The 27,592-nt window shown below is 37.2% G+C and overlaps 1 protein-coding gene across 1 annotated transcript; it reads right to left on the minus strand.

Moving 5' to 3' along the window:
* Positions 1-8,866: 8,866 nt before the first annotated feature.
* Positions 8,867-17,549, minus strand: LOC139717579 (trans-1,2-dihydrobenzene-1,2-diol dehydrogenase-like). The gene is made up of 7 exons (XM_071629085.1): positions 17,247-17,549; positions 15,857-16,020; positions 14,932-15,067; positions 13,687-13,800; positions 11,423-11,547; positions 9,472-9,652; positions 8,867-9,080 (listed from the first exon to the last, which is right to left on the minus strand). Exons 1-7 carry the CDS (start codon positions 17,443-17,445, stop codon positions 8,956-8,958), a joined length of 1,044 nt encoding a protein of 347 aa, XP_071485186.1. The 5' UTR covers positions 17,446-17,549; the 3' UTR covers positions 8,867-8,955.
* Positions 17,550-27,592: the final 10,043 nt, after the last annotated feature.

Here is a 27,592-nt window from a genome sequence, read left to right on the forward strand (position 1 = left end):
TGAGATGCTGGCGAAGAGATGCAGACCTTATTAGGAATCGGACCTTTGAATGGTTGGTTTCTACCCAGAGAGCCGTTACCTTCAAGAAATGAAGAGGAGTAAATCTGGTCACAAAATTTGCAATGTGCAGGAGTTGTAAGTATGTATGTCAGTGAAATTGTGCAAATGTTCATCTTCTTAACTGTTTCTTTAAGTTTGGTCCTCCCTGTGTCCACCCCCATGTCAACTATAACTTGATTACCATGTTGCTCTTGATTCTCTGCATTGTTTTTAGACATTTGAATAATGTGAATGCCCATAACATTAAGTTGCTGTAAACTATCCTTTTAATCTTAAAAAAAAAATAAATAAACACCTTGGTTTAAAGTTCATATGGCAGCTTTATCACCGTGTGTCAGCATTCATTTTATTCTGTAACCTTTTATTTTACGTTTGTAAACAAAGATTTAAAAGGAGTCCAAAGTAGCAAAATTGCCTTATTTACCGTCAGTGGTGTTTATTTCTGATTCACAAAATGTATATTTGAAATAATGTCATTTCTATAATGAGACCTTTATCAAGCTTCACTGCATTCTGGTGCCTCCACCATGTAGCGGAACAAAAAGTAACTATGTAGGGTTGTTTGTCTACCTGTCCATTTTAATATTTGCCACTGTAATTATGTTTGATCAACAAGCAATACTGTATACGCCATATATTTGGCAAATCTAATTTTTTGTAAACCAGGACTTTTCGATAATCTCGTGAGGGGTTGAATTTGAGACCATGGAGTACAGCAATGGATGGAGATATGTTAACGGACACATCACATTCATGACTACATCAGAGTTAATATGTTTGCATGTTTTAAACTTCTGAATAGCACCCGACTCGCAAAATTCACAAAAATAAAAACCTAAAAACTCCATGAAATATACGGCGTATATGGTATCGTACTGAAGCTTTTAACAAACTTGGTGGAGAGATAAGCCAAGCTCTCTTTACGATTGATCCAATGAATGTAGTTGAAAAAAAAAAAAAAAATGGGGGATTGACCTTTGAAGGTCAAACACAGTATTCTCCATTTTACCAAATCTTTTTGACATAATTTGATTACATCTGGTTTGAAGTGTAGACTATTCAAGACAGCTCCAAAATTTGGTGTGATTTTGAAATTAGTTTGAAAAAGGACAGGATCCAAGGTCGTTGTGATGTTATCAAACTTGTCATGCAAATATAATGTAAAGATTTATATGAGAATGTGCAAGTGACATGTTGAGACCTTGCCTGTGGTGGTGCTCATATTGTTGTCTCAGAATGAACACTTTGGATTCAGAGGGTACACTCTATGATTGGCGTTATAACAACATTGCATGCTAACAAGGTAAAACATGGATACTAATGACATTTTTTCTTGAGAAGCAATCTGATTTTTAAAGCTGTCAAAAGATCTTTCCGTGTTCCATGGGATTCCATGACAAAGCTGCCTCGTACTGGACCGCAGGCAGCACCAATGGCAGACATACCTGTGGATATAGCAGGGTATGAAACCAATAGCTTCCACTGTGCTGCCCCAAGGGATCTGTAGTAGGCGGTGCCATCCAGACCATAGGTGCAAGCACACGGCCAGAACATCCGGAAGCTTAAGTTTCTCTCGTTCTTCAACAATCGCAAAGAGGAGCAGCACGATTTACATCAGTAAAGAGTGACTGCATGATCAGAAATGAGATGTCACTGAGCCGGCCTACTTTGAAGAGTCCCTTGTGAGCTTACTCCGCACCAGAAACGCTTCCGCTTTGACAAATCGGAAGAAGTCTGCCTCAGTCGTGAAGAAGATAATCAATGGATTCTGCAAGACAGACCAAAGGCTACAAGGATGATGAGTCTGAAAAAAGAGCATGATGACCACGCAGCAAGCAATGAGTAACTTGACTGCTAGGAATAACATTTTCATTCTTTTATCTGATATGGAATATATAGATATGCATCATGAATATCGCAGTAAATATTATATGAATTGTGAATTCCTTGATCACATATGCACGGCAAATATTTCCATTCGAAATTAATAGATTGCCAAATTGAGAATGGCATAATTTGAATAAATTTTTTTTTAATTCTTTGAAGCTTCCTCTTGATGCCCACTCTTATATTAAAAAAAAAAGAGAAGATATTTGACATTCTATACTGTATTGAATTGTGCTCACTGCTATGCAAAGATGTTTCATATAAAAATGCTTTAAGATTTATGCTTTAGGCAAAATTGTAAGGGATAATTCATTAGATTTGCAATCAGTAAACAAAATATTCTCTGAATTCTTAGGTACAAAGCACAGCATGCACTCTATCTGTTATCAAATTCTTTCATATGCAAGTAGAATGTTTTCCTTCTCTGATTCACGTGATTTAGTACCGCGTTTTGCACTGTCATCTTACTGTAATGAATCATTCTCTAATTACTGACATTTCATGCTCTGATGCACATTACTTTCAAGTTAGAATTTGATTTATTTATCTATCTTGTCATTTGCACCCATCTTATGGCCCATCTTTCTGTCCATGATTCATTTATCAGATATTTGATATTGCATGTTTGTTTTCTAGACGTGAAATGATTTCAATTCCATTTATGAAAAGAAAAAAAAAATGAAGTTTACATAAAAACAGACTGAAAATCATCAAAGTGGTTGAATTTTCTAATTTGATGAAATAGTGATGTTAGTCATTATCACTTACACATTGTACCTGTTAGGATGATGCGAAGATGACGAAATTTCACTCCATTTGAAAAGAGAAATTGCCTAGATGTTTCTCCATTGTCTTGAACCGTGGATAGTATGGCATCATAAGCTATTTAATGATTACTTTTCACTTTCTTGGGCATAACGCATAGGTTCTCATGCTATCCATAGGCCATCTTTGCTACCTTTGTCACTGACCATAGTAAGGTCAACATAGGTGGGGTGTAGATCGGAACTCTGTTTATACACTTTTCTCGGCGGCTGTCTGTCAAGGGCCCTAGATATTAGCACATGACAACGTTGTAACGAGTACGTTGCCCACCATAGACAGCTGGGAAATCACCTGATTGTTGTCACAAGCCTTGTGATTATCTTAGTCTTTGCAAAGCAGTATGATGGATGTATCTTTGAAGTGTTGGGGGTCTGTTTCTTGCTGCCGGATTCCCGGAAATAGTGTATAAAGTTTCTCTGAAATAGCTTTCCCACCTTCTCTGAAGGCTTCAGCTGGAATAGACTCTGAACCAGGAGTTTTTCTGTTTCATAACATACAAACTGCCTTTTGCACCTCCTCCATAGTTGGTTCATTACCCTTGGAATTGTTGATAGGAACTTGTGATACACAATCAGTAACTTTGTCGTTGATGAAGGGAGGTCAATTCAGTACACTTTTAGGGCTAGGCTCACCTCTGGAGAATTCCCTCTTGGCTGCTTTGAGGAATGGAGACTAAGTTCAATGATGTGTGAAGATCCATAGAGTTTAAGGCCCTTGTAAGAGTTCATTAAATCCTTGTATGCTGGATAGTGCTCTGGGTAATTCACAGTGCTTCTTTCTGGTTGAGGTTGAGTTTTCAGTGCAAGCTGTGTATGTCTGACATTTACAGTTACGTAGCTGTTGTATCTCTGCAGTTCTTTTCATGTTTCAACATAGTGTCAGTCACAGCATCTAGCCTATTATTTGGCCCTCATTCATTCCAACAGAATAAAGAGCCTGCTCCTCTTTCAGTAAGGTTACCCATCGCTTCTCGGTCTAGTCTGACTTCATGCATTGATATAAAATGTTGTACAGGGAATGCCCATTATGACGAGGTCGCCATGACTGCCAATTTCACCTTGTTATTACCAGTAGGCCCTACTTCATTATAAACATATTAAAAAGGTCCCAGCTAAATACAGTAATAGAAAATTGGAACCACCGAATTTGACCAATCTGATAGTGGTATCTCATTGTTAGCAAGATCATTACGATAGGATTTCCCTGTTTCTGGCTGGTTCATGTGCAACGAGTGCTGAGGGTCTCTAAGGTCTGGTAGAGTCTTCCCGTTTTAAGTAGTATGTCAAATTATCTTGGCCTCTCCTCTGGATGGGTACCCTTACCCAACTGATAACTTTGTGGAATCAACTAGCCTAGCAGACAGGGAATTAAAAGAAAGATTTGTAGAAGAATAGCCAAAAAAGGGGAAAGACAGACAAAAGACTGTTTAAGACAGATGTGGCTCTGGAATGTACTAAATGTTTAAGTAGCAATGTAGTGATGTGTATTATGTAATTTCATTCCAGGCTGTCTTTAGGCATAATGTGTTTCAATAAATGTCACTATGTTACAAATGTAGGTGTCACACATCAGGCAAAATGTTCTAAATTTAAAAGTAATATGTATTTAAATGGTGCACTCATGTTTGAATATCACACATACATTCAGATTGCTCATGCCATCTATACGAGAAAGTTCTGCCGATGATTATGAAAAGTTCGTGTAGCTTTCTTTTTTGTTGTTGAAAATAAAGTAGTGATTAGGGTGCTCTGAGAGGTAAGTTTAGCATGTATTTGTGATGTGAAACAACTGGCGATAAATCCGTCTTTTGGACACGTTTTTTTTTTTTGAAAATACATCTTCTTTTGTCCAAGGAACTCGTGGCTAAAACCCATTATGACTACTTTTTAGCCGTGTTGTAAAGTGTATGAGCTTCTTGCCCATTATGTTGCTTGTGTTTTTTATCATTGTCTTTACCAATGCCATGTGAGCTGTAACTTCATGGTACGCAGAATAGTTATATCCTTTTACGCAAGAAGCAGTTGTCTGTTACTGCCATAGCAGGCAGAATTATTTCATATTTTTATGCAAGATGCTGTTTTGAAACAGGCCGGGCAAAAACATCCAAAATCTTTTCAGATTCAGTGCAGAGTAAATTGTCATTTCATTACCTTTGCATTCTATCATTTATGTACCATGTGTTTACGTTTATGCATGGCATTTAACAAGGCAGATGAACAATCATTTTGAGAAATGTATTAAAAAAGTATACTTTGTCATTTCATGAGAAAATAGATCTGTCTGTGTTCATTCTTTCCCACTGTGTTTATGGCATCATCTGGAGAGCTAGTGGAATATCAAGGAAAGGGGTGTGTTTGTTGCGTGAGTTAAGTGAGCAAATGGACAAAACAGTGTCTGAGTGCTGGTGTTTTCTGACAAACATTTACAGTAAAGAAAAAGGTCGTTACACAAAGAGTGAAACCCTTTCGCAGAAGGGTAACACTTTTACAACCAATATAATGCACATGTAGCCTGCTATTACTGCAGAAGAAAATGCTCACATGCCGGCACCTCATCGTAAATGCAGTATTATGCAGCATAAATGTCATAACAGCTAGTCACTCATGTTTCAGCTGAGCCAAAACTGCCAAAATGGACATGTGTGTGTGTGTTTGTGTGTCTTTGCTTGTGTGTATATGATAAAGTGACTGGAGAAATTTTGATCTTGTAACTTTAATATTTAATGTAAATGTCAGATGTGTTTAAATGGGTACAAACGTGTGAATGAAAGTAGTTACTAACTACTCGTCAAGAGCTGACTGAAAAGCAAATAGCTTCTGCTGTCCAGTGGCCAGTCAGTCCTTTCATACCTTGATACATATTTTCTTGTTCACATGGTATAAGAAAATTCTACTTCTGTAACAATGTGCTACATTTGTATTTGTGGTACAGATAATTATCATTTCAACCATATACCAGTACAAATGATAATTATACCAGAGATTTGTAAAGGCATATCATTATTCATCTAGATTCTTCGTTTCTCAAGAGAACGGTGCGAGTGTGGTGTGTGTGTGTGTGTGTGTGTGTGTGTGTGTTTGGGGGGGGGGGGGGGGCGGTGGGATTGTACAATCTAAGCTACCCTTATTGGGACCCCTACTCCACCCCCTTATATGCACCCTAATAGTCTCACGTTTGACAAGAGGGATGCCTGCAGGCTTTACATACCCTCACACACACACACACACACACACACACACACACACATATGCACACAGGCGTACATACACATACATACATACACTACATATATACACACAAACACTTATCAGTACACCTATTGACAAAGTGGAAAACAGGTATTACTATCTTCATTTATATTGTCATATTTATGAAATTACTAGATCATCACGACGGACTGTGTACAATCAAGAAATATTTTCATAAGGCAAAAAAAAGAAGAAAGAAAAGTGAACAGAAAAGCAGGTCACATGAAGCAGGGAGGTGACCTCCCTGCACAAAGGTATGCCTACCGCAAAAAAAAAGCATGTAAACAACTACACGTATCAAGATGCATTAAATGGCAAATCTGGAATATCTCTTTTAATAATAAACCTTATTCCATTTTTGATTGTCATGTTCAAGGAACTTCAGTTTTTTTTTTATCTGTAAATTGTGCAGTCTGGGGCATACTTATCATTTGGCTTATTCAGATTACAATAAAATTGTCTCAAAATGTGACTCCTTTGGTGGTTGGAAATCCATTTTTTGATGTATTTGAGTTCTTTTTGTTGAGAAAGAGCTTGTCAGGCATTGAAGCTTGAGAAAGATATTGGGGGCGCAAGTCTCATACCTAATGTGCGAGACTTAATAGGACCGGTACATCATCGAGGCCTATAGCATTGACACCTTTATATCAAGGGCCTCAACCAAGATGGGAATAAAAACAGCCAACACCATTTTTTTTTTTAATCTTTATTTATTTATTCATTTATTATTTGATTGGTTTATCTTGTTTACCCGTAACCACACAAGCTGAAAATTACAGCAATGTGCAATGCTGACCTCCTTTGAAAGTGACGTACATGTCACTGTAATAATAAGATCGTTGATTTGCGGTCATTCACCAGGAAGAAGAATGCAATCGGTCATGTATGCCGAGTTAGAAGAGACTATAAACCGTTATAAATCTACTTAAAAGTGAAATATCTTACACTCAGGAAGCACCCAGAATGAAAGACAACATTTTCACCCCATATGAGGGTTACAGGTGACTTGCATATCGTAAATAAGAAATTGCTGCCTCTCACATTTTGTACATGCAGTCATTAATCCAACATCCAGTTAGCATTATACATACATGTACAGCGTATTAAGGCAAAAGGAACTCGATATAAACTCCTTGGGGAAAAAAAATCTCTGTTGGTGTCATGTCGCTCCAATATGATCTTTATTACAAATAAGTGTACATACTGCTAAGTATCTTTAAACTGACCCTTATCAGAAATTTGTCCAAAGACAATCACATAAAAAAGTGGCAAAAGTCTTTGTACATAGTCTAGCATCACTGAACGGCAGTTTTACCTGTAGTTATCAAAATGACCTCCTCTAAAACTAAATCAATGACCTTGGATTTTTATCCACATCTCAACAAGGGCATTCAGTAGGCACATTTATGAAGCCCCACTGGTAAAGGGGAGGCGCCTTTACACAATTAAAGGTGGCACATGCCCCCCCCCCCCCATTTTTTTTCTTTTTATTTCTTTGGTTTAAACAAAAAATAAAGAGGAAGCGCCCCCCTCTGGATCCGCCACTGCATCATATGTCTAGAAATTTCTAAACCCACAATCCCAAATGTAACAAATACATTACAATCCCTGAACCATTTATAAGACTAAGACTAAAAAAGAGAAATGTTCCTTTAAGTGAAACATAGACATGTTTCCTGCAAGAATATGAATCTTCTACATAAGTACAACATAAAACATGAACTTGAACTTTAATTGTTTCATTTAAAAAACATATCTTTTGTACAATAACAAACTGAAAACATTCATTGAACGAGTACACAAACATGCAATACATAACATATGATAACTATAAATGAAACATGGAAATTACAAAAGACCAGGGGTCTTTTCACGGTAGTTCCTAACAAATTGAAGATTAAAAACAAAACACAAAACACCCGAGGATAGACAGCTAGATTTTTTTAATGAGTTCACCTCCACAGCAAATATTAATTGATTCTGGCAAGAACTGTTGCCAGCATATAAAATATGTGATTTCGCAGCCTACAACAATCTCAACACAGAGGGCGATATCATCAAAAACAAAAAAAGACTACAAAGACTAAGCATACTGTATCAAGTTTGAATGTTTTCCAAGCGTCACTGCATTCACTGACTCATGTGGATGAAATTATTGTGAAAGGAAAATTACAGACAAAGTCAAACCTTGTGTAGATCTAAAAATTGCACAAGCCATTAATGAAGAAGTGCGGAGTTTCTCCCTTTGCAGCTTCACAGAAAACACTCCTTGCTTACTGGCAGTTGATAAGATTCAATTGTCCAAATTGATGCAGTAACATACTAATTTAATACCTTGCGGTTGTCGACAGATGTTCCTGCCTTGATAAGCATCGATAAGATATGAAACAAAGAATGTTTGACAGTACAGTTCCATTCCTGCAGTATTGACATACAACTACTCAGCAACATTGATTTTTCTGTATTCAAGTTGACATTTGAGTTTAGTTGACACTTCTTTCTTTCTTTTCTGGTCCCATGACATGAGGTTTACTGCAATTGAAGTAAGTTGTGCGTAGAGAAGTATTCTATATTAGAGTTTGTAGTGATTTGCACTGAGCTAGACTTTGATCCACTGCATGTATAATCAAACATTTCATCATGGTTGCTTAATATAGTGGTTCACCATCTGATCAATACATATAGAATATACTGACATCTCTATAATCAGAAAGAGAACTGAAATTAGAAGATATACAAGTTTGCATTTCTCCCACACAATATATATTTCACTGATTGTCTTAACATCTCATATTCAGCAAATGATGTCGATAAAAGTGATGGCTATTGATTAACTCATTTGTGCCACAGACTTTGAACAGTGTATACAATGCTGTGGGGTTTCAGCACCAAACTCCACTCAAAGCACACAAAAGGTTATTGTTAGCAATTAGTCTTAACGTCCAGCCGCTTTTGCATCCTCATCTGTGAAGACATAGCCGACATCCTGATGTAGTTTGTCCATGATCTTGCGAATGGCAAGACTTTCTGACCATGGCACTATGGGATGTTCAGTCTTACCTGGGTTTATGTAATGAACAAAGGTAAATACACAAAGGAAGATTTTGACCTGAAGCGTAAGATACAGAATATGAGGATAGTAGCAGAGATAATACGAAAATGCAAAGACTCAAAATTCACAAAAGAAATACACATGCCAAGACGAAATGACAAAAGGCAACCACAGATAAACTTAATAAAATATTCAGTTATCAATTCTAATCTTATCTAGAAGTCAGCCATAAGAAATTCTGCACCCCCAACCCCTTTAGCAGGTACATGTACATGGTCAAGATATCCGAGGACAACAATTGCAAATTCAAGTAACAATTACTTTGTGGACTTTTCTTTTACTTGAAAAAAAATTGAAGTTTAACTTGATCAATTTCTGATGCATAACTACCAAACTTACCATTATCAATTGCCTCTTTAACAGCTTCAGCCTCGTAGCAAAACCCCGCTGAATTGTGATAATTGAAAGTCCCCTTTGAGTCAGGAAGAGCAAATTCAAACACCTTCTTCTCACATTTACCACCTGCAGGGGAGCCTTTGGATAATTCAACTGCTGTGGGACAGTGGAAGCTTGCAGGCAGCTGGAAATTGAATATAGAAAGAAAAGACAAGGTATGAACAGGCAGCAATGAATATGTCCTTAAGTCTGCCTCGGGTCAAAAAATGAAAAGGGAAAAAAGTTGAACAAAACACACAAAATAAAGAAAAAATTATTTATAACAATTTGAATGCAGTGTAAAGATAAACAGGCCACCCCATATTCTTGTGCACCCACTATGCATATACAACCTGCCACAAGAATGGCCCTCCTTAATCAATTTTGTCGACCTTGACCTGTGGAATTTATTTTAACTTGTGGTGCGTGAAGGAAATATCTCTGTTATCTGTATTCATTTGTATTCATGGTGCACTGCCACCCTGGGAAGTCACCTGTATCTCACACATCTACTGTATCAGCCATAAATATTGTGCATAGTCCTTCATTTTAATACATTTTGATAAAATTGATTACCTTGACCTCTGGCAAACTTGGATTGACCTTTTATACTGTCACTATAAAGGAAATATTTCTCAATTCATTAATATCAAACCTACAGCACATTACTGCACTAACCTAACGGAAATTAAGGCCAGAAATTTTATGCCAGCTAAATTTCAGTGACCTTGAACCTTGACTGATAATATTTGCCCCAGTAATTCTAACAACAAATCTTTTATTCATTTTCATGTTCCCTATTTGATACTATCATTATTAAACCTTTGACAATCCTAACAGCAATCATGACTGCAGAGACTCCAACTCTCCCGTTTTCGACGGGAGATCTCCCGCCGAAAACCCATTTTTGCAAAATCTCCCGTTCTCCCGTTTGAGATTTAATTTCTCCCGCCCTGGCTCTTTGTCTCCCGTTGGAAAGGATTTCTTACTTATTTCTATCGTATGTTGAAAAAATAAGCCTTAAATAGCACAAGAGAGCATCTAGAACCCTAGGAACTTCGCGCTTCGCACACATCAAGTTGGAGTCTCCCGTTTGCTAGGGGTTTCAGGCGGGAGAATCTCCAGATTAGGAGGTGCTTTGGGTTGGAGTCTCTGTGACTGGAACAGGTTTTGTTTTTCAATGCAAGTACAATGACAACCTTCAACCTTGATCTTCAACCCACATTTGTATCCACCATCACTTCTCAGACTTTGCAAGCAAAAAAATCCATGAAAGTAATTTTCTATGTATTTCTACTCCATTCATCAACTTACATAATCTCCAGCCTTTTTTTTTTGGGGGGGGGGGGGGGGGTAGAGTGCCATTCGACTGTGAGTCTTGACCTTAAACCACCGACATCTATTTTATGAACTGTCTATTTCCAAGTTGTCTATTGCATTATATTACTGCTGATTTCAAGAATGAAATTACGGCTGAAAGATGCCACATTCAGATAAAGCTGAATAACCTTGGTGTAGTTCATATGAACATCACGTACCACATCATGACCGACTTGTAAGCAAGAAAATTTGCCACTGTTTTTTCTTTATTGTGATATGACCTGGGATACAAGGACAGCCCGATAGAGTAAGCCTCAGGCACCCTCTAAATGGAGGCATAAAAATCATGGCCAACATGAAAACACACCCAAAGGATGACAGATTACTGCATCTTACTCTTGTGGTCTTGATAACTTTATCATAAAGATCTCTAAAATATCACACTCCAAAAACTCCAAAAACAGAGCAAATTTTGAATAAAACCTCCACTTTAACTATCCAAACAGCACTGATAGTTTGACTTGCAGTGCAATCCAAACTAGAATGAATCCTTTTGTGCCTAAACTGATTATACATCAAGACACTACATACTTACACGTATCCTGCCTTCCGTTCCCACAATGCTTGCCTCATTCTGACCCATGGCTCTGAGACAAGTTGTGAATGAGGCCACTTTCTTGCCTGGATACAGCATTGTCCACGTACACACATCATCTACACCTGCATCAAAATTTATTGATTTTACAACAAATTTACAAAAAAAAAAAAAAAAAAAATGGATGAAATACTATTGTATAGTAATAATTGAAATAACCATTGTAACTTAGTTATGTTTGTTTCATTTGTGTGAACTCAAAGTGGAAATAAATTCAAATCAATCAATCAATCATATCCATATGTGATAGAATTCTCCAGACACATACAATGTAGCACAGTATGGCAAATATAAGTATTGGTACATGAAATATTTGCATCAGTGTAGCAGTACCCAATACAGCAAGTGACAGACAAATATAGTGTGTAGTTGCATTTATAAGATTAAACACAGACACACACATGCTTATGTGTGTCAATTCTGTACTTGGCTGGACATGAACTATAGCAAAAAGAAAGTTACAATACATGGCAGATTGACCCCTTTTATATACTGTATATTATACATGCAATTTATTTAGTGAGTCTATTTTTGGTGAATCTCAAAAATTTTGCAAGTAGTTAAATTCACTATTGTGAAGTACAATAATGAACAGAGAATTGTATGCATGCATGTTGCATTCATGTTGAAATCGGAGTGAATAATTTTGTGTGTTGCAAAGTTTGCAAATAGCACCAGAATCAGGAAATTCATGAAAACAAAAACCTCGAGAAGGCATATACAGTACTTAATAGCTCCAGAATCCTTCATTGCGAAGAGGTGTATAATGATTTTTCCCCCCAGCTTCTCTGCTTCCATCCCAATATTACTGACTCAATGTCACACAATCAGAATCATCAAGTGAAGTAGCTGACCACACAAATAGTGTTCAGCTCAGCATGCACAACATTTAACTATGACAGCACAGTTGGTAGCAATGCAATACTGGATGAAGTAATAGTGGGAAGGATGAATATGAAAAGAACTATGCACTTGTTGTTGGTGGTGGTGCAGTTACATGGTTGGTCGATCATATTATAGCAAGGCACTACCAGCATAAACTAGAGCCTTAATAGACTGGGGATGGAGTGACAAATACATGATCACAGCTACCCTGTTATTCTTTCTAAATAACAACATGGCGGAATGATGAAGTTGAGGTCACTTTGACTGCTACCTAGATGAGTATGACTACCAAGAATCTCTCTTTCAAATTCACCTCGTAGAAATGCCACCATCTTTTGGCTCTGATTATCCAAATTTTGTATTGCATTTTTTCAGAAATGCGCAAACTGTCATGAAATGTGATGATCCTTGTCTAGGTCATCTATCTCCTTCCATTTTGATTTGACAACTTGGATGAAAGTTTTGAGGTACTTGGGACCCTGAAACACAACGTTTTGCTTATGCATTGTGTCCACAGAACAATTCATTTTTCACTCACTGAAAAAAGAAAGAAAAAAAAAGATTTGTCTTTTCTATTGAGGCCAAGATAGTTTTTTCTACAGTAGACTCCCGTTATAACGAAGACCTTGGGACCGGCAGTTTTCTTTCGTTATATCGAAATTTCGTTATAACCGAACAAATAAACAATAAAAAACACAGAACCGATAATTTTGCAATCAGGATTTTTATTTCGTTGTAACCAGAAATTTGTTAAAACCATGTTCGTTATAATGGGATTGCACTGTATATAATGCTTCTGACTATGTACAAGATAAGTATAGTAGTATTTATTTTATGATTTTGTATGTTAGATTTTAATATTCAAAACTGACAAGGTATGCTGTCATTCCAAGCACGGACCAGCTCCTCCCTTTTTGAACATAAAAAAGAAATAAGAGCTAGAAATGAGCAATGTGAGTATCACTGAAAGTTTGAGGAAAATTAGACAGAAAGTTCAAAAGTTATGGATTTCTAAAGTTTCTGTAAAGTCAATGCTGGATGAAAAGTTTACTTTGTACAGTGTATGATGTCACCCGCATAGAATGATATAAGGGAAATATCAGGATGCACCTGGGTAATAATGCATTTAGATTACAGTGTCGTTGACAATTCACAAAAAAAACAACATCTCGCGGAAATGTCTGTGACCTCCTCATTTGCGAAAATATCAGTATATGCAAAAATAACTGCTTATACAGAACATGTATATAACATAGAATGTAAAAAAAGAATAAGTATCAAGCATTAGTAGGATTCTATCTTCTGACTGATTTTCATACCTGTTGCACTGAGGCCTCCAACTCCTTGCACACTGATTGGCTCAGGACCAAATATCATGACAGCTAGCTGAACCAAGTACACTCCAATGTCATTAATGGCACTTCCACCAGTACCTGCCAAACATATGCAATAACAAGTGTGCAAACTTAAGTAAAATGTTGATAAAACTTGCATAATATGCACTTATAGTACCGCTATAACGTCTGGGTTTTGTTTTGTTTTGTTTTGTTTTGTTTTTTCTTTTGACACACCAAGTATTAAGGCACGAAAACTATGCATACATACAATATTTCCCTGTATGGATATTGGATTGGTTGTGTGGGATGCTTGCACAGTAAAACACATAGGAACCTACACCTCTTTTACAATCCAAATATACCAGTAGTGAGTACCCAATATAGGCAATTGCACGACATGTTTCCATCAAAGTCCGAGAAAAACTCAGTTGCTGTTCATAAAATTGACATAATCTTGTACCTTTTCCCCATTTCTATTGGTCTAGATGGCACTACACATGTCTCTGTTTGCCAACAAAGCGCTTGGTGAAAGACAAAAATGCTGAACTATATCTGTTGTCATTTTCAACAAAATTCATTTTCCCCACATTTGGTAAAAAGTAAAAAGTGTCATTGTGTATGAATAGCACTTCTTTGACCAATTAGGCCTATAGTATTCCTGTGTGTCATGTACACATGTACTATGTGAGATTATGAAGACAGCTCTCTGCCACTGAGCTTATACGTACTACATTGTAGGTTTACATACGAAAGCTGAATTACATCCAAAAGTGTATGTAGAAACTGATTCAGTAGACAGAAAGGATCAATATCCATGGCAGGGTTTGTGTAGATGTGCAGGTGGTTATAAAGTGAGCTTGCATCCATAGTTTGTGTGTGCACAGAATCTTATTTTCGTTAATGTAACTGCCCAAGTACTGAACACTGTTTTGGAACCCGCATAATACCGAATATCATTCCACAACTCTTGTGAGCAAGGTCTAAATTAATCCAAATCTAAGTCTAAATGTGATATTGGTGACAACATCTCTTTAACCCATTGAGGACAGGCTGACACTGCTACAATACACATTTTCCAGACACCTGAAGAGTTCAGGACTCATCTTCAATGTGTTAACACTCAGTCACATACAGTTCAAAACTGCATGATGTAAAGACTAACAACATTATAAAAGGGACTGAAATGCTTCAAGGGATATAATTTCATTTAGAATACTGCATACTTACTTTTTATGAATACCCTAAAGTCGTCTGGCACTTTTTGAGAAAAATCCCCCATGATGTATTGAACATCACCAATCTCTCCTTCATCAATGAGGGATTTGATCTTCCTATACGCTGGAAAGAACCTCGACCAAATACCCTGCATGAAAACAATTACAAAGCAAAATTTATGCCTTAAACATGAATTCTCTTATTTTTGAAACACTACTTTAAGTAATTTTCTATTTGAAAACAAAATCATATACCAAAATTACACATATTTGTATATCTCCAAGCTGCTTGACTCTACATGGTTTCTTTTGATTTACATGATCATTTACATGTAAAGAGGGCTCATGTGATGTATGTTAGAAAAGGACACCTAAAATATGTTTCAAGGTAATGAAAAGCAAGTGAATCTACAAAGAATAGTAGGGCTAAGGTTGAAGCATAACCTGAGTGTGATTTAAGGAAGTAAGAATTGTTTATCTTGAAAATAAAAGACACACAGCACTCATGTAACACAATACAAAAATCATATCTCAATTTGATATGCACACAGAGAAATCATTGGGATTTGATTGATAACAAAATGTCCAAGTGTAGAGTAAGTAAAATCATTAAGACTCCTTGCTAGCATGTGAAAGTAATGGCATTAAATAGTTTATCAAATCTTTTAATTTTGTTATGACATCATTTCAAATGATTTGATACCACTATGGGCATTCCAACTACGTTTCTGTTTAAAAACATAATCACGGTACCATGGTATCAAATGTTATAAAGATTAATTTCCTCATGTACGTATTGATGTTTACAGCTTTCAGAAAGAGTCATAATGAACAGAATCAATTGATACAGCTCAATATCAAGATTGTTTTGGGTTTTTTTTCAGAGTGCCAAATTATGAAGATGAGAGTGGTCCTTGCATAAATCAACAGCACCGTACCTCCATGAAGAAACAGCCAGAGTCTTTGGCACAGTCCAGAATGACCTGGACTTCTTGAGCATTCAAGGAAAGTGGTTTCTCACAGAGGACATGCTTCTTGGCACCAAGAAATAGCTTGCACAATGGTAGGTGGTGAGTATCAATGGACCCAATGTAGACAATATCTGCAATAAATCAGTTTTAAAGAAAAAGACACGATGATGCTTGCAATATATTCAGCATCACATATCAACTGTCCTCTTTCCAAGATGTATTCAACCCCGCCTGGCCTATGAAGTTCAAATCAATCAACTGCCCTGTATTCCGATACAAAAGCGATAAACATATTTTGATGGAATTGGGCCTATATCAGTATATTGGAGAATTATAACTGCCTGTCCCTCAAACATTCTATTTGTCCAAAGGCAGCTCTCTTTAACCCTGTATGTGCCCAAACACTCAGCTTGTCATTAGCACTCAGTAATTATAAATTCTTCCATTCTTAATTTGGAGGGGGGGGGGGGGCGGCGGATATGCAACGTACCCCCCTCATTCTGGCGCCCCTGTATCTGTACTGATGCTCCTGGTCACTAAACTGTACCGGTACTTGGTATCGTACATATGTATACCGGTAAATGTAATATACTAGTTACTGTCATACACCATAAAGCAAGTCATTTTTTTTTTTTCTGAATCAGGACTTTGTGATTAAATTTTACAATCATTGGTACATTACTGAACAGAGAAATGTATGTGTGCATGTCACATTCATGTTAGGACCAAAGTAGGATCTAGATATTTTTGCATGTTTTTAAATTTGTGAATAGCACCTGACTTGTGAAATTTGCAAAAATAAACTTTGCAAAATATTCAGCATAGAGACGTCTATCTGACCTACTACAATACTAGAGTTCCAAAATTCTTTTTTCCTTGTGCGTGTGTGTCTATCAACCATGGTAGGGCTGGCATTGATATACATGTATTTAATTCTTATTACATGCTACAGGAACTCCGAAGCTGTGACCCTGACCCATTCCCCTCCCCCTCCCCCCACCCCGCCCCTTCCCTCCCTATATGCATTGTGAAGTTATTATGAAACAAAATACAGTGTACAATGTGTAGGTTTTAACAAATCGTAATAATTCATTCCCTAGACATAATTGCCTCAAGTTATTGGGATATCTCTAGAAAGCAGACAATATGTTAAATACACCACTCTTTCTGAAACAAGACCTTCACTTCAGACTGAATGAAATACAAGTAGACACAAACTGAGGCAGTGTCGACTGAATCACAAGGTTCAAGCATGTGATTCACACTACAAAATACAACACACATACACACACACACACACACACACACACACACACACACAACACACACACACACACACACATACACTTTGCCGTACCGATATTCGCATCGGCTGCAAGGAGCTCGTATCCTTCGTAGGCAGTAGCACAGCCAACTCTCTCCGCCAATCTTCGGGCATCCTGCTCGGACCTAGCGGCGACTGCTCCAACTTTATGATTCTCCACTTGAGAGAGGACTGTCGCAAAATCCTGCGATATTCGACCAGCTGAACAAATCCCCCAACGCAGCTTAGACATATTGGAAGCTCTCCTTTCAGATTGCAGACTTTGGCACTGCCTACACTGGCATGGATACTGACCGTTTGCGAGGCAATAAAATTGCAGTGGTTACAGCGGCAATGTGGTCCCACAAATACAAGCTAATGCTAGTATAGTCCAGTCAATCTAGCGCTTTTTAGGGGGTAACCCACCACTAATTGCAACAGTAGGAATTTCACTGCAGTGCAAGTCGTTGAGGCCTCCTGAACACCATACTAAAAGTCCCAAAAAATCCAGTGGGGCAAAATAGTAAAATTTGCATAATATGCAAATTAGCACCTGTAATGAGAGAAAATTGACAGATCTTAGCTTCCCGTTATCCAATTTTAAAGATTTAAATGTGTAAACTTATATTTTGTAGGTCAATGAACACGATGGATGCCTTTTCGAATTGGTCATACAAAAATAATTTACATAAAATGCAAATTAGCGGTAGCTGTAAGAGTACATTCATAACAACAGTACTCACGTTGGCATAACGCGCGTTTTGCATATGGGGACGCGGGGTTGAGGGGGTAACTTAGGGCGCCTCACAAGGGGCCGCTTTTAATGTGCACCCCTTTTTACTATGTAAGTATTGTAAAGCAATGTATCCTGCATTGATTACATTGCATTTCTTGGAAACAAAAGTACCCTTGCTATAAGGCACGATCGAATTTTGATAGCATGTACGTTTGGAACATATATATTTGCGCTATATGATAATATATGTTTTCTATATTGCCAAGTGAATAAAGGGCACTTTGGGGGCACACGCCACAGGATTGCCCTTCAATAAGCACCCTCTTTATTGCGTACATCTTATAAAGCAAATCTTCTTCTATCATTTTCGTGACTTTTCATTTATATAAGAGTGTATTTTCTGCATTGCCGGACCTACTTTTAAAACCGCTCACGCTAGAACAAATGTATTTGGGTTGCTAATATCTGTATTTCGTAATAAAGGGGTGTGCGTAGGCGTGCATTTAGACACCTCCCCAGAGATTACCTTTGATTGTTCACCTCTTTGACAATGTAGTTATTGTAGAGCAATTTTTCCTCTATTTATTAGTTGCATTTTTTGGAAACAAAAGTGCCTTTGCTATAAGGCATTTCGAATTTCGAAAACATGTACGTTTGGAACATATTATTCGCATTATTATGATATTATATGTTTTCTATATTGCTGTGAGGGTGGGTTGTTTTTTGGCACATCCCACAGGGTTGCCGTTTAATGCGCACCCTCTTCACTGTATAGATCTTGTAAAGTTAAGTCTCTTCTATCATTTCCATTACTTGTCATCGATGAAAATTGTATTTGCTGTATTGCCGGGACTACTTTTACAACCATTCACGCTAGAACAACAGTATACGCGTTGCTAATATCTGTGTTTTGCACTAAGGGGACGTGAGCGTAGGTGTAAATTTGGACACTTCCCAATGGATTACTTTTGAATGTTCATCCTCTTGACAATAAAGTTATTGTAGAGTAATGTCTTCTCTATTAATTAGTTGCATTTCTTGGAAACAAAAGTGCCTTCGATATACGGCACGATGGAATTTTAGAAACATGTACGTTTGGAACATATATATATTCCCGTTGTTATGACAATAAGTTTTCTATATTGCCGTGATGGTGGAATATTATTTGACACATCCACAGGGTTGTCGTCTAATGTGCATCCTCTTCTCTCTATGGATCTTGTAAAGTTAAGCCTCTTCTATCATTTCCATGAATTTTCATTGATAAAAAGTGCATTTGCTGTATTGCCGGGACTACTTTTAAAACCATACATGCTTTATAGAACAATGGTGTTTGCGTTGCTAATATCTGTGTTTTGTCTTAAGGGGGCATGAGCGTAGATGTAACTTTGGACCATTCCCAAGGGATTGTCTTTTGATGTTCACCCTTTTAACAATATGGATATTGTAGAGCGATGTCTCCTCTATTAACTAAAACATATTTTTGAAAACAAAAGTGCCCTTAATGTACGGCGCGATCGAAATTTGAAAACATGTACGTTTGGTACACATAGTATTCGCGTTAATGATATTCAATGTTTTCTATATTGCCACGAGGGTGGTGTACTTTGGGGCACATCCCACAGGATTGACATTTAATGTGCATCCTCTCACTGCATAGATATTGTGAAGCAATGCTTTTTCTATCATTTCCACGACAGTCACTGACATAAAAGTGTGTAACTGTAACAGTATTGCCGGAACTACTTCATGCACGAAAGAACGTCAGTATTTGCGTTCATAGTATCCTTGCGTTGTAATTACGAGGCTTGAGCGGAGGTGCAATGTTGGAACACTTCTTAAGGGATTGCTTTGGATAATTGTTCACCCTTTTGACAATAATAGTTAATGTAGAGCAATTTTTCTTCTTGTAATTAAATTGCATTTCTTGAAAACAAAAGGGCAATTGCTGTACAACCGTAACGACTATATGAAGGCATGGTATATTGGAACATATTCGTGCTATGTGGTAGTGCATGTTTCCTATATTGCCCTGGGGGTTAAATGACTTTAAACACATCCCACTCTGTTGCCTTTGAATGTGCATCCCTTTGACTATATGATTATTGTAAAGCAGTGTCTCTACCATTCAAAAATCATGAAAAGTAAAGTGTCTTATTTACCACCCGGCAAAACGACTTTCTATATGCATGTTCAACTGAGTTTGATTTGGCATATAATGCATGTTTTGTTAACCTGTTTTGGGACCACGACGGTCAGGGTAGGAGTATCTGGGCACTTCCCAAGGGCTTGCGTTTGAATGTCCACCTTTTTGACAAAATAGATATTGTACAGCAACGTCCCCTATTACCTTAATTGCATTTTAACGAAAATAAAAGCGTATGTGCTATACAGGCGGAAGAACTTTTCAGAGGCATGTACCCATGGAACATTTTTCGCGGTTGAATATTGTACCACGTTTTTCACTGCCTTAAGGATGCACGGGGTTACTTTGAGCACCTCCCACAAGGTGGTCTCTGCAAGTGAACCCTTTGTACTGTATAGATATTGTAGATCAATGTTGTTATTTTATCTTTACCCCGGCAATTTTTATAGAAATAAAAGTGTCTTGATATGGCAGGAATTAAATTCAATACAATAAATTATTCAATTCAATTTTTATTTCATTTTTCGACAATAGACATCACTTTTTTTGGAACAGAAAATGAGGTGCGTAAAACTATGTAGGATGAAAAGAATGTACAATGATTGTATAGCACCTTATAAATATTTATACATAGTCATAAAACTCAAGTGATAGTCATAAAACTTTTTGAGACATGCACTTTTTGAACGACTGTAATTGCGTTGGTATTTGCGTTATAAGGTCATGTATAGAGGCAATTAATGTGGGCACTTCCCATATAGGAGGCTCCCTTCGAATGATCACCACTTTAACTATGCCAGTGTAAGTCAAAATTGCAGAGCAATATATCTTCTGTTAACCTCATTGAATTTCATTAAATAAAAGTTTCTTTGCTAGAGGACCAGAAGGACTGTTGAAAGGCATGTACTTTTAGAACATAATTATGTATTTGCGTCGGTACATGATCATTGCATGTCTTAGACTGCCTTCGGAAGGGGTAACTTTGGGTACCCTCCACGTGGTTGCCCTCGTATGTGAACTATTTTTACCTTATAGATATTGTGAAACAATAATTCTTCTATAACTTTCACTGAATTTTAATGGATAAATGAAACAAAAAGGACGTTATAGAGTTTTTTTCGCTTCAAACAGCTGTATTCACGTGCGTATGATTATGTTTTGTACCGGGCCGTGAGGGTATAGGGATAAATTTGGGTACCTCCCTGCGAGTCGCTTTGACTGTGCACCACCTTTTATTCAAAAAGATATACACATTGTAGAAAAATATCTCCGCTGTCAGTGCCAATTCTATTTCATGGAAATAAAAGAGTCTTTGCTAGACGGCCGAACGACTTTAAAAAAAAAATGTACGCTTAGAACAACCGAAATCGCGTTGGTTGATGCATGTTCTGTAATTGGTCGTGTCGATAATTATCGATAGGGGTAACTTTGGGCACTACCCACAGGGTTTCCCAAAGTTGACTGGCCATCTTCAATATCTCAAAACCCTCAAGGATGCAAGAGCTGAATCATCAAGATTCGAATAAATCACCCTCCAAATAGAGTTCATTCATTACAAAATTGGAGTTATAGATGTTGACACTTGTTTAATTTCGTACTTTGATTCTACGTTATTGATGGATTAGCTATCATTATCTGTCTGATGACAAAATTGTAATTTGCGTAATATTATTCATGCTAGGTTACTAATGCTGTAGAGTTTATTTTTGGTGAAGAGAAACTGAAATATCACATTTGAACACTCTTAATATGCTCATATCGGGCGCTTTGAAGCATTTGAATAGTCCGTTGGCTCGGTACCCTTTCCATATCATGCAAACGAGGCCCAGATTATGTACATGGAAATATTTGCAGCGCACTAACTGACATTGTAAACATAGGTTTCAACACTTTCGGTGTTCCAATCTGAAACCTAGAAGCGTAGTTTTCATGAAAACACTGTATTTTTATCATTATGGGAGCTAATTTGCATATTATGCAAATGAGGTCCAGATTATGTACATGGAAATGTTTGCATCGCACTAACTGAGGTTTCGACACTTTTGGTGTTCCAATCTGAAACCTAGTAGCATAGTTTTCTTGGAAACACTATTTTAATCGTTATGGGAGCTAATTTGCATATTATGCAAATGAGGGTCTGATTGTGTACATGGAAATGTTTGCATCGCACTAACTGACATTGTAAACATAGGTTCCAACACTTTCGGTGTTCCAATCTGAAATCTAGAAGCATAGTTTTCATGGAAACACTGTATTTTTATCATTTTGGGAGCTAATTTGCATATTATGCAAATGAAGCCCAGACTATGTACATAGAAATGTTTGCATCGCACTAACTGACATTGTTAACATAGGTTTCAACACTTTCCGTGTTCCAATCTGAAACCTAGAAGCCTAATTTCCATGGAAACATTGTATTTTTTATCGTTATGGGAGCTAATTTGCATATTATGCAAATGAGGTCCAGACAATGTGCATGGAAATGTTTGCATCACACTAACTGACATTACAAACATAGGTTTCAACACTTTCGGTGTTCCAATCTGAATCCTAAAAGCCTAGTTTTCATGGAAACACTGCATCTTTATAACTATGTGAGCTAATTTGCATATTATGCAAATTTAGCCGATTTGCCCCACTGGATTTCTTGGGACTTTTAGTATGGTGTTTCGGAGCCCATAACAAGATGCACTGCAGTGGAATTCCTACTGTTGCAATTAGTGGTGGGTGAAACCCTATTTTGACTGGACTAGTAGTAGCGCTAGCGAAAAAGCGTGCAGCACGAACGCATGAGTGGTCCCCAGTGACTCCCCACTTCCCAGGTCAGCTCAGGTGCACTGCATGCTGAACTACAACTGTACATGTAAAAGTGTATGGAAAAAGCCCAACGGGTTCATTGGAGACACGCCCACCACAGGGCGTGGCATATTTTCAATGAATTAACCACATTTCAAATTGAGTACATACATATTACTTTCAAATGGCGAAGACTCCTTGGTTTAATGGGGAACTGAATTAAGTTCTTACAGCCTTAGACAAATTTTCTGGGAGATTCTCTCACAAAAGCATACCAAGGTGTGATTATCATAATGTAGAGTAGATTCTAGGTCAGGAATGTAATGTCAAGATGAAGATGGGGGTTGGATATGCATAGTATAAAATTGTGATATATGTATACACACACACACACACACACACACACACACACACACACACACACACACACACACACATATATATATATATATATATGAGAAAGGAAGGAGAAAAAATATATATACGCTGTATATATGCCTGTTTCGAATATGTGTTTGTAACAATTGACAACAATGCATATATTAAAGGCACAACTGCACCTGTGGTATATCTATGTGCATCCCTAGAAAACTGACATCTCAGTGGCGGATCAAGGAGAGGGCGCATCAGCACACCCCCACTTTATTTTTTGTTAAAATAAAAGAAATAAAAAGAAAGAATGGGGGCGTGTGCGCTCCCCTTTAATTTTGTAAAGGCTTTACAGAATTCTGGATCCGCCCCAGCATGTTTGAATAAGTACCTCCATTTTAAACTCCAGTCCTTGAACCTCAACCCTTCTTGTTACTCAATCTCTCTCCTGCCATATTGCATTGTTACTCTCTGTCCATCAAACACTTTAATTTTAAACTTACATTCTCTTTAAAGGGATGGTATAGTTCTGGTTGAGTCAAGGATTCAGGTTTTAACTTTTTGTGAGATAATTAGAAACCACTTATATGAAGTATTAAAGACCACACAATTCCAAAAGGAATTCAAAGTTTATCAGATGAAAATCTGTTTTGAAAATGGCTGAGATATACAAAACCAAAGAGGTTCTAATAAAAGGTAGGACCCATCTTCTATTAGGACCACTTTGTTTTACTTGTTCTTTGATATCTCATGCCATTTCAAAACTGATTTTCGATCAAATAAACTTTTAATTCCTCATAGAATCGCGGCTCTTTAATATTTCATATAAAAGGTTTCTAATTATCACACAAAAAGTTAAAACTGAATCCCCGTCTCACCTAAAATTATACTTTCCCTTTAACATTTCTCTGTTCATGACTTAGTACATACATGTAAATGTGTGCCCAATACCCAAACAGAATGATCAAATCATTACCCCTCATATGATGCAAACACGAAATACAAAGTAAACATGAGCAGATAACGGTATCATAATCATTTACATAAGACATTTATTCATAACAGAGGAGAAGATAACTTTCAAACAAGCTACACAATCCATGTAGATGCATGATGCATTTAACGTACACATTTATGTCATTACTACGAAACATCAATATTACTAGGAAAAGTTAAATTTGTACACAAAATTTAAGCAATATCATTTCAATGTAATAAGGCAAGATTTGGTGGTTGCAGAGCTATAAACCTGCAAATAATAGCAATAATAAATAGAATGTACATTGCTCTTCAATGCAATTAATGTATTCTGTGGACCATCCTGAGATTTTTTTTTTCTTTCTTTCTATTTCATTAGGGAGATGAAACGTCATATAAAAGGACAAAATGTTGGGGGCAGCATCCCCTAATTAAAATATAAAACTGAAAATAGCCAACCATGCACCTCCATACACAGGTTGTATGAAATTCACTCTGTGACAACGATGTTACTACACTGCAAACGCTCGTCCGGCCAGTCATGACCTTTGTTTGACCCTGTAAGAGGTGGTTCAATAGAAGCAAAGAATTGCAGTTAAAACTGTGCCTCTGGTAACCACTGATTTCAGCGACAGAGCAAAATGAAAGGGTCGATCACAAAGGCCAGTGGCACTGTCAAGTCAAGTAGAACATTTATCTGAAAGCTTTATTGTCAAAGGGCATGAATGAACACTATTTTCATATTTGGCAAAGAGTGGTTTATAGGAGGTCATTATGTCTTTCCTACACGATGAATCTCCTGGTATGCTGGTTGCATCTACACAGATTTAATTTTTGACCATTGATGGATTTTATTTGACTGTTTTGTGAATGTTGCTTTCTCGATGAACTTTGGAGTAGATTGGAGATAGGTCTGTAATATTTAACCTGGACAGACATTTTGACTTAACTTGTCAAGCTTTGTGATCAGCATTCAGTGACCCATTCAAACTTGACCTCAGTGTAGATCAGCAAGCCCACTCAGGTGCAGCAAATGTGCCTCATTCCCAACAGGAAAGCCATGGTGCCACAATATGGATTGCAGGGATTAGGCAGGGCTCGGCACTAACGGTGGCCAGGTGGCCCGGGGCCACCAAAAATTAAAGTCGGGCCACCAAATTTCAAAAAAGGGCAAATTTGGTGGCCCGCCTCGGGCCACCAAAATTTTTTGAAGAGTATGTCAATAAATTCGTAACTTTTTGCGCCGGAAATTAGCTGTTAAATTTGTTCAAAGGATGGATGAAAAGGACTGAATGAGTGCCTGAGAGTGAGTGTTGCAAGTTTGTTGAAGTTTATTTATGAGTAGATATGTCCAACTTCTAATTCTTACTATCATAAATCTTAAATATTTGACTCATTTAAAAAAAGGACTTTTAATGTTTTTTATTGGGTTTTTTTTGGGACACCACATTTTTCTCTCGGGCCACCAAAAATTTGAAATTTAGGATGTTGGTGGCCCCATCGGGCCATCAAACAAAAAAGTTAGTGTCGAGCCATGGATTAGGTAATCTTAATCTCTATTCAATGGCAATCATTTTCCAGACATCTGTGCCAACTGGAGAAGAAAAAGCTCTAACATGTTGGCCAATCAGCAAACCCAGCACAGCAAGGGTTAAGCTCATTTCTATCTAGGCCTAGTTTCCTGGGATCAATATTATTGACGCTGATCCAAGAAATGCTGAAGATATCAAGGATGTTGGTGAAAAACCAACATTAAAAACAACAACCAAACAAAATTTTTTCCTTGTGCATTTTCCAACACCCTTATAAGACCTCCAGAAACCATTCCATATGCAAGTGTATTTTTTGACAGATGACATTACCACATAGCAAGAGCATTTGCTAGTGTGTGCTGGTTTGCTAAACATCCGTGTATTGCCACACTACATATTGCACTCATGGGAAACATGCTTTTCTGATGAGGTTATCTTTGAATAAGTTGGCAACTCAAGACTTCAACATGGTTTTCAGCAAAGAAATAATTAGCTTCTCTATGTCTATCTCTCTATCTGTGATGTGAAACGAGTCTGGCCAGCGACTTACAGAGGCCACAGAGTAAATGCAGCAATGGCTAGTACAGTACCAGGGTAGCTGCACTGCTTCATTCAATTGGGTAATTACTTTAGAGGTGGAATCAGGATAATTCCTAGCTGACTATGAATAGTCGGATACATTCAATCCATTCATATATTTTACACGTAATATTTAAGTGCTGTTCTCAGAATTTGAGTTTCTAAATTGCGACAGCACTGAACTCCTGCTGTCATGCCTGTCCTCACTATTAATTTCTGTGACAACTCTTCAGATTAAAAATACAAATGGGAATTATCAATGACAGTTTAGTCATTTTCCAGTATGAGACAGACACAACTGCTATAAAAATTAGTAATAACTAATATAAATACTAATTTTTAAGAATAGTTGAAGCTGTATACATGTATACAAAAAAGAAAAAAGAAAAAAACAAGACATGATAGTTATTCATATCTATGGAGTTCATGTAAAGTCTGTCATACTGCAACCCACTTTGCGCTATGTAGTTAGCTTGGGACTTGCTGGAAGGAGGTAGTTTTGCATGCAGTTGTCCATCAAACATTGATGGCAAATCTTCAGCGAATTTCCGGGTCACATTCCTATTCAAATTTGATGTCTGCATCAAGCTGATCATGAACACCACTCTGATATACTTTGGCTTGATAACAGCACTGATTTATTGCAGCCTGTGAGTAAACTTTTTGTTCAGGGAGAGACTTTGTAATTCGTGAAGATCAGAATGGCATACAAGTCCTTGTTGGCTAGTCTATTTTAGTAACTGAAACTTGTTATGGAGACCTCCTGCTGTCCTGTGTTGCCGAAATGCACAGAATGCTCCTGGAGTAGCAGCTTTGTTTACACAAGGAGCCCTGTTTAGCATTTTTTATCTTGCTTCATCACACCATCCATGCAAAAATCATTCCTTCAAGCATGTACACTGTAGAGTCACCGTCGGTCGCCAAAGTAAAACTCAATCTGGTGAAGCATGACCTCTAAGGGTATGATATGCCCTTAATACCCGATTAGTGATCCTACAACATTTAGTCAGACAAAGATTTGCCTCTGGATGATAGAAAAAAAAATGCAGCAACTGGTGTTACTTTGAGTAATCTAGAATTCAGAAAAAAGAAAAGGATTTGAAGAACTAATCTGTTCAGTTAGAATTCAGCAAAGGAGAAAGAGGAGTGTACTAGTTCCTAAATTCTTTCATTCAGATAATACTATTTAAACTTCAAATGGGTACCCTTTTGTTTCATTGTTTGCAATGATTTCAATTTAATAATTTCCTTACTCATCATTTAA

The sequence above is a fragment of the Diadema antillarum genome, unplaced genomic scaffold (assembly GCF_040938485.1).
Source record: "Diadema antillarum isolate AM-2024a unplaced genomic scaffold, OU_Dant_1.0 scf00000077, whole genome shotgun sequence".
Classification (NCBI taxonomy): domain Eukaryota; kingdom Metazoa; phylum Echinodermata; class Echinoidea; order Diadematoida; family Diadematidae; genus Diadema; species Diadema antillarum.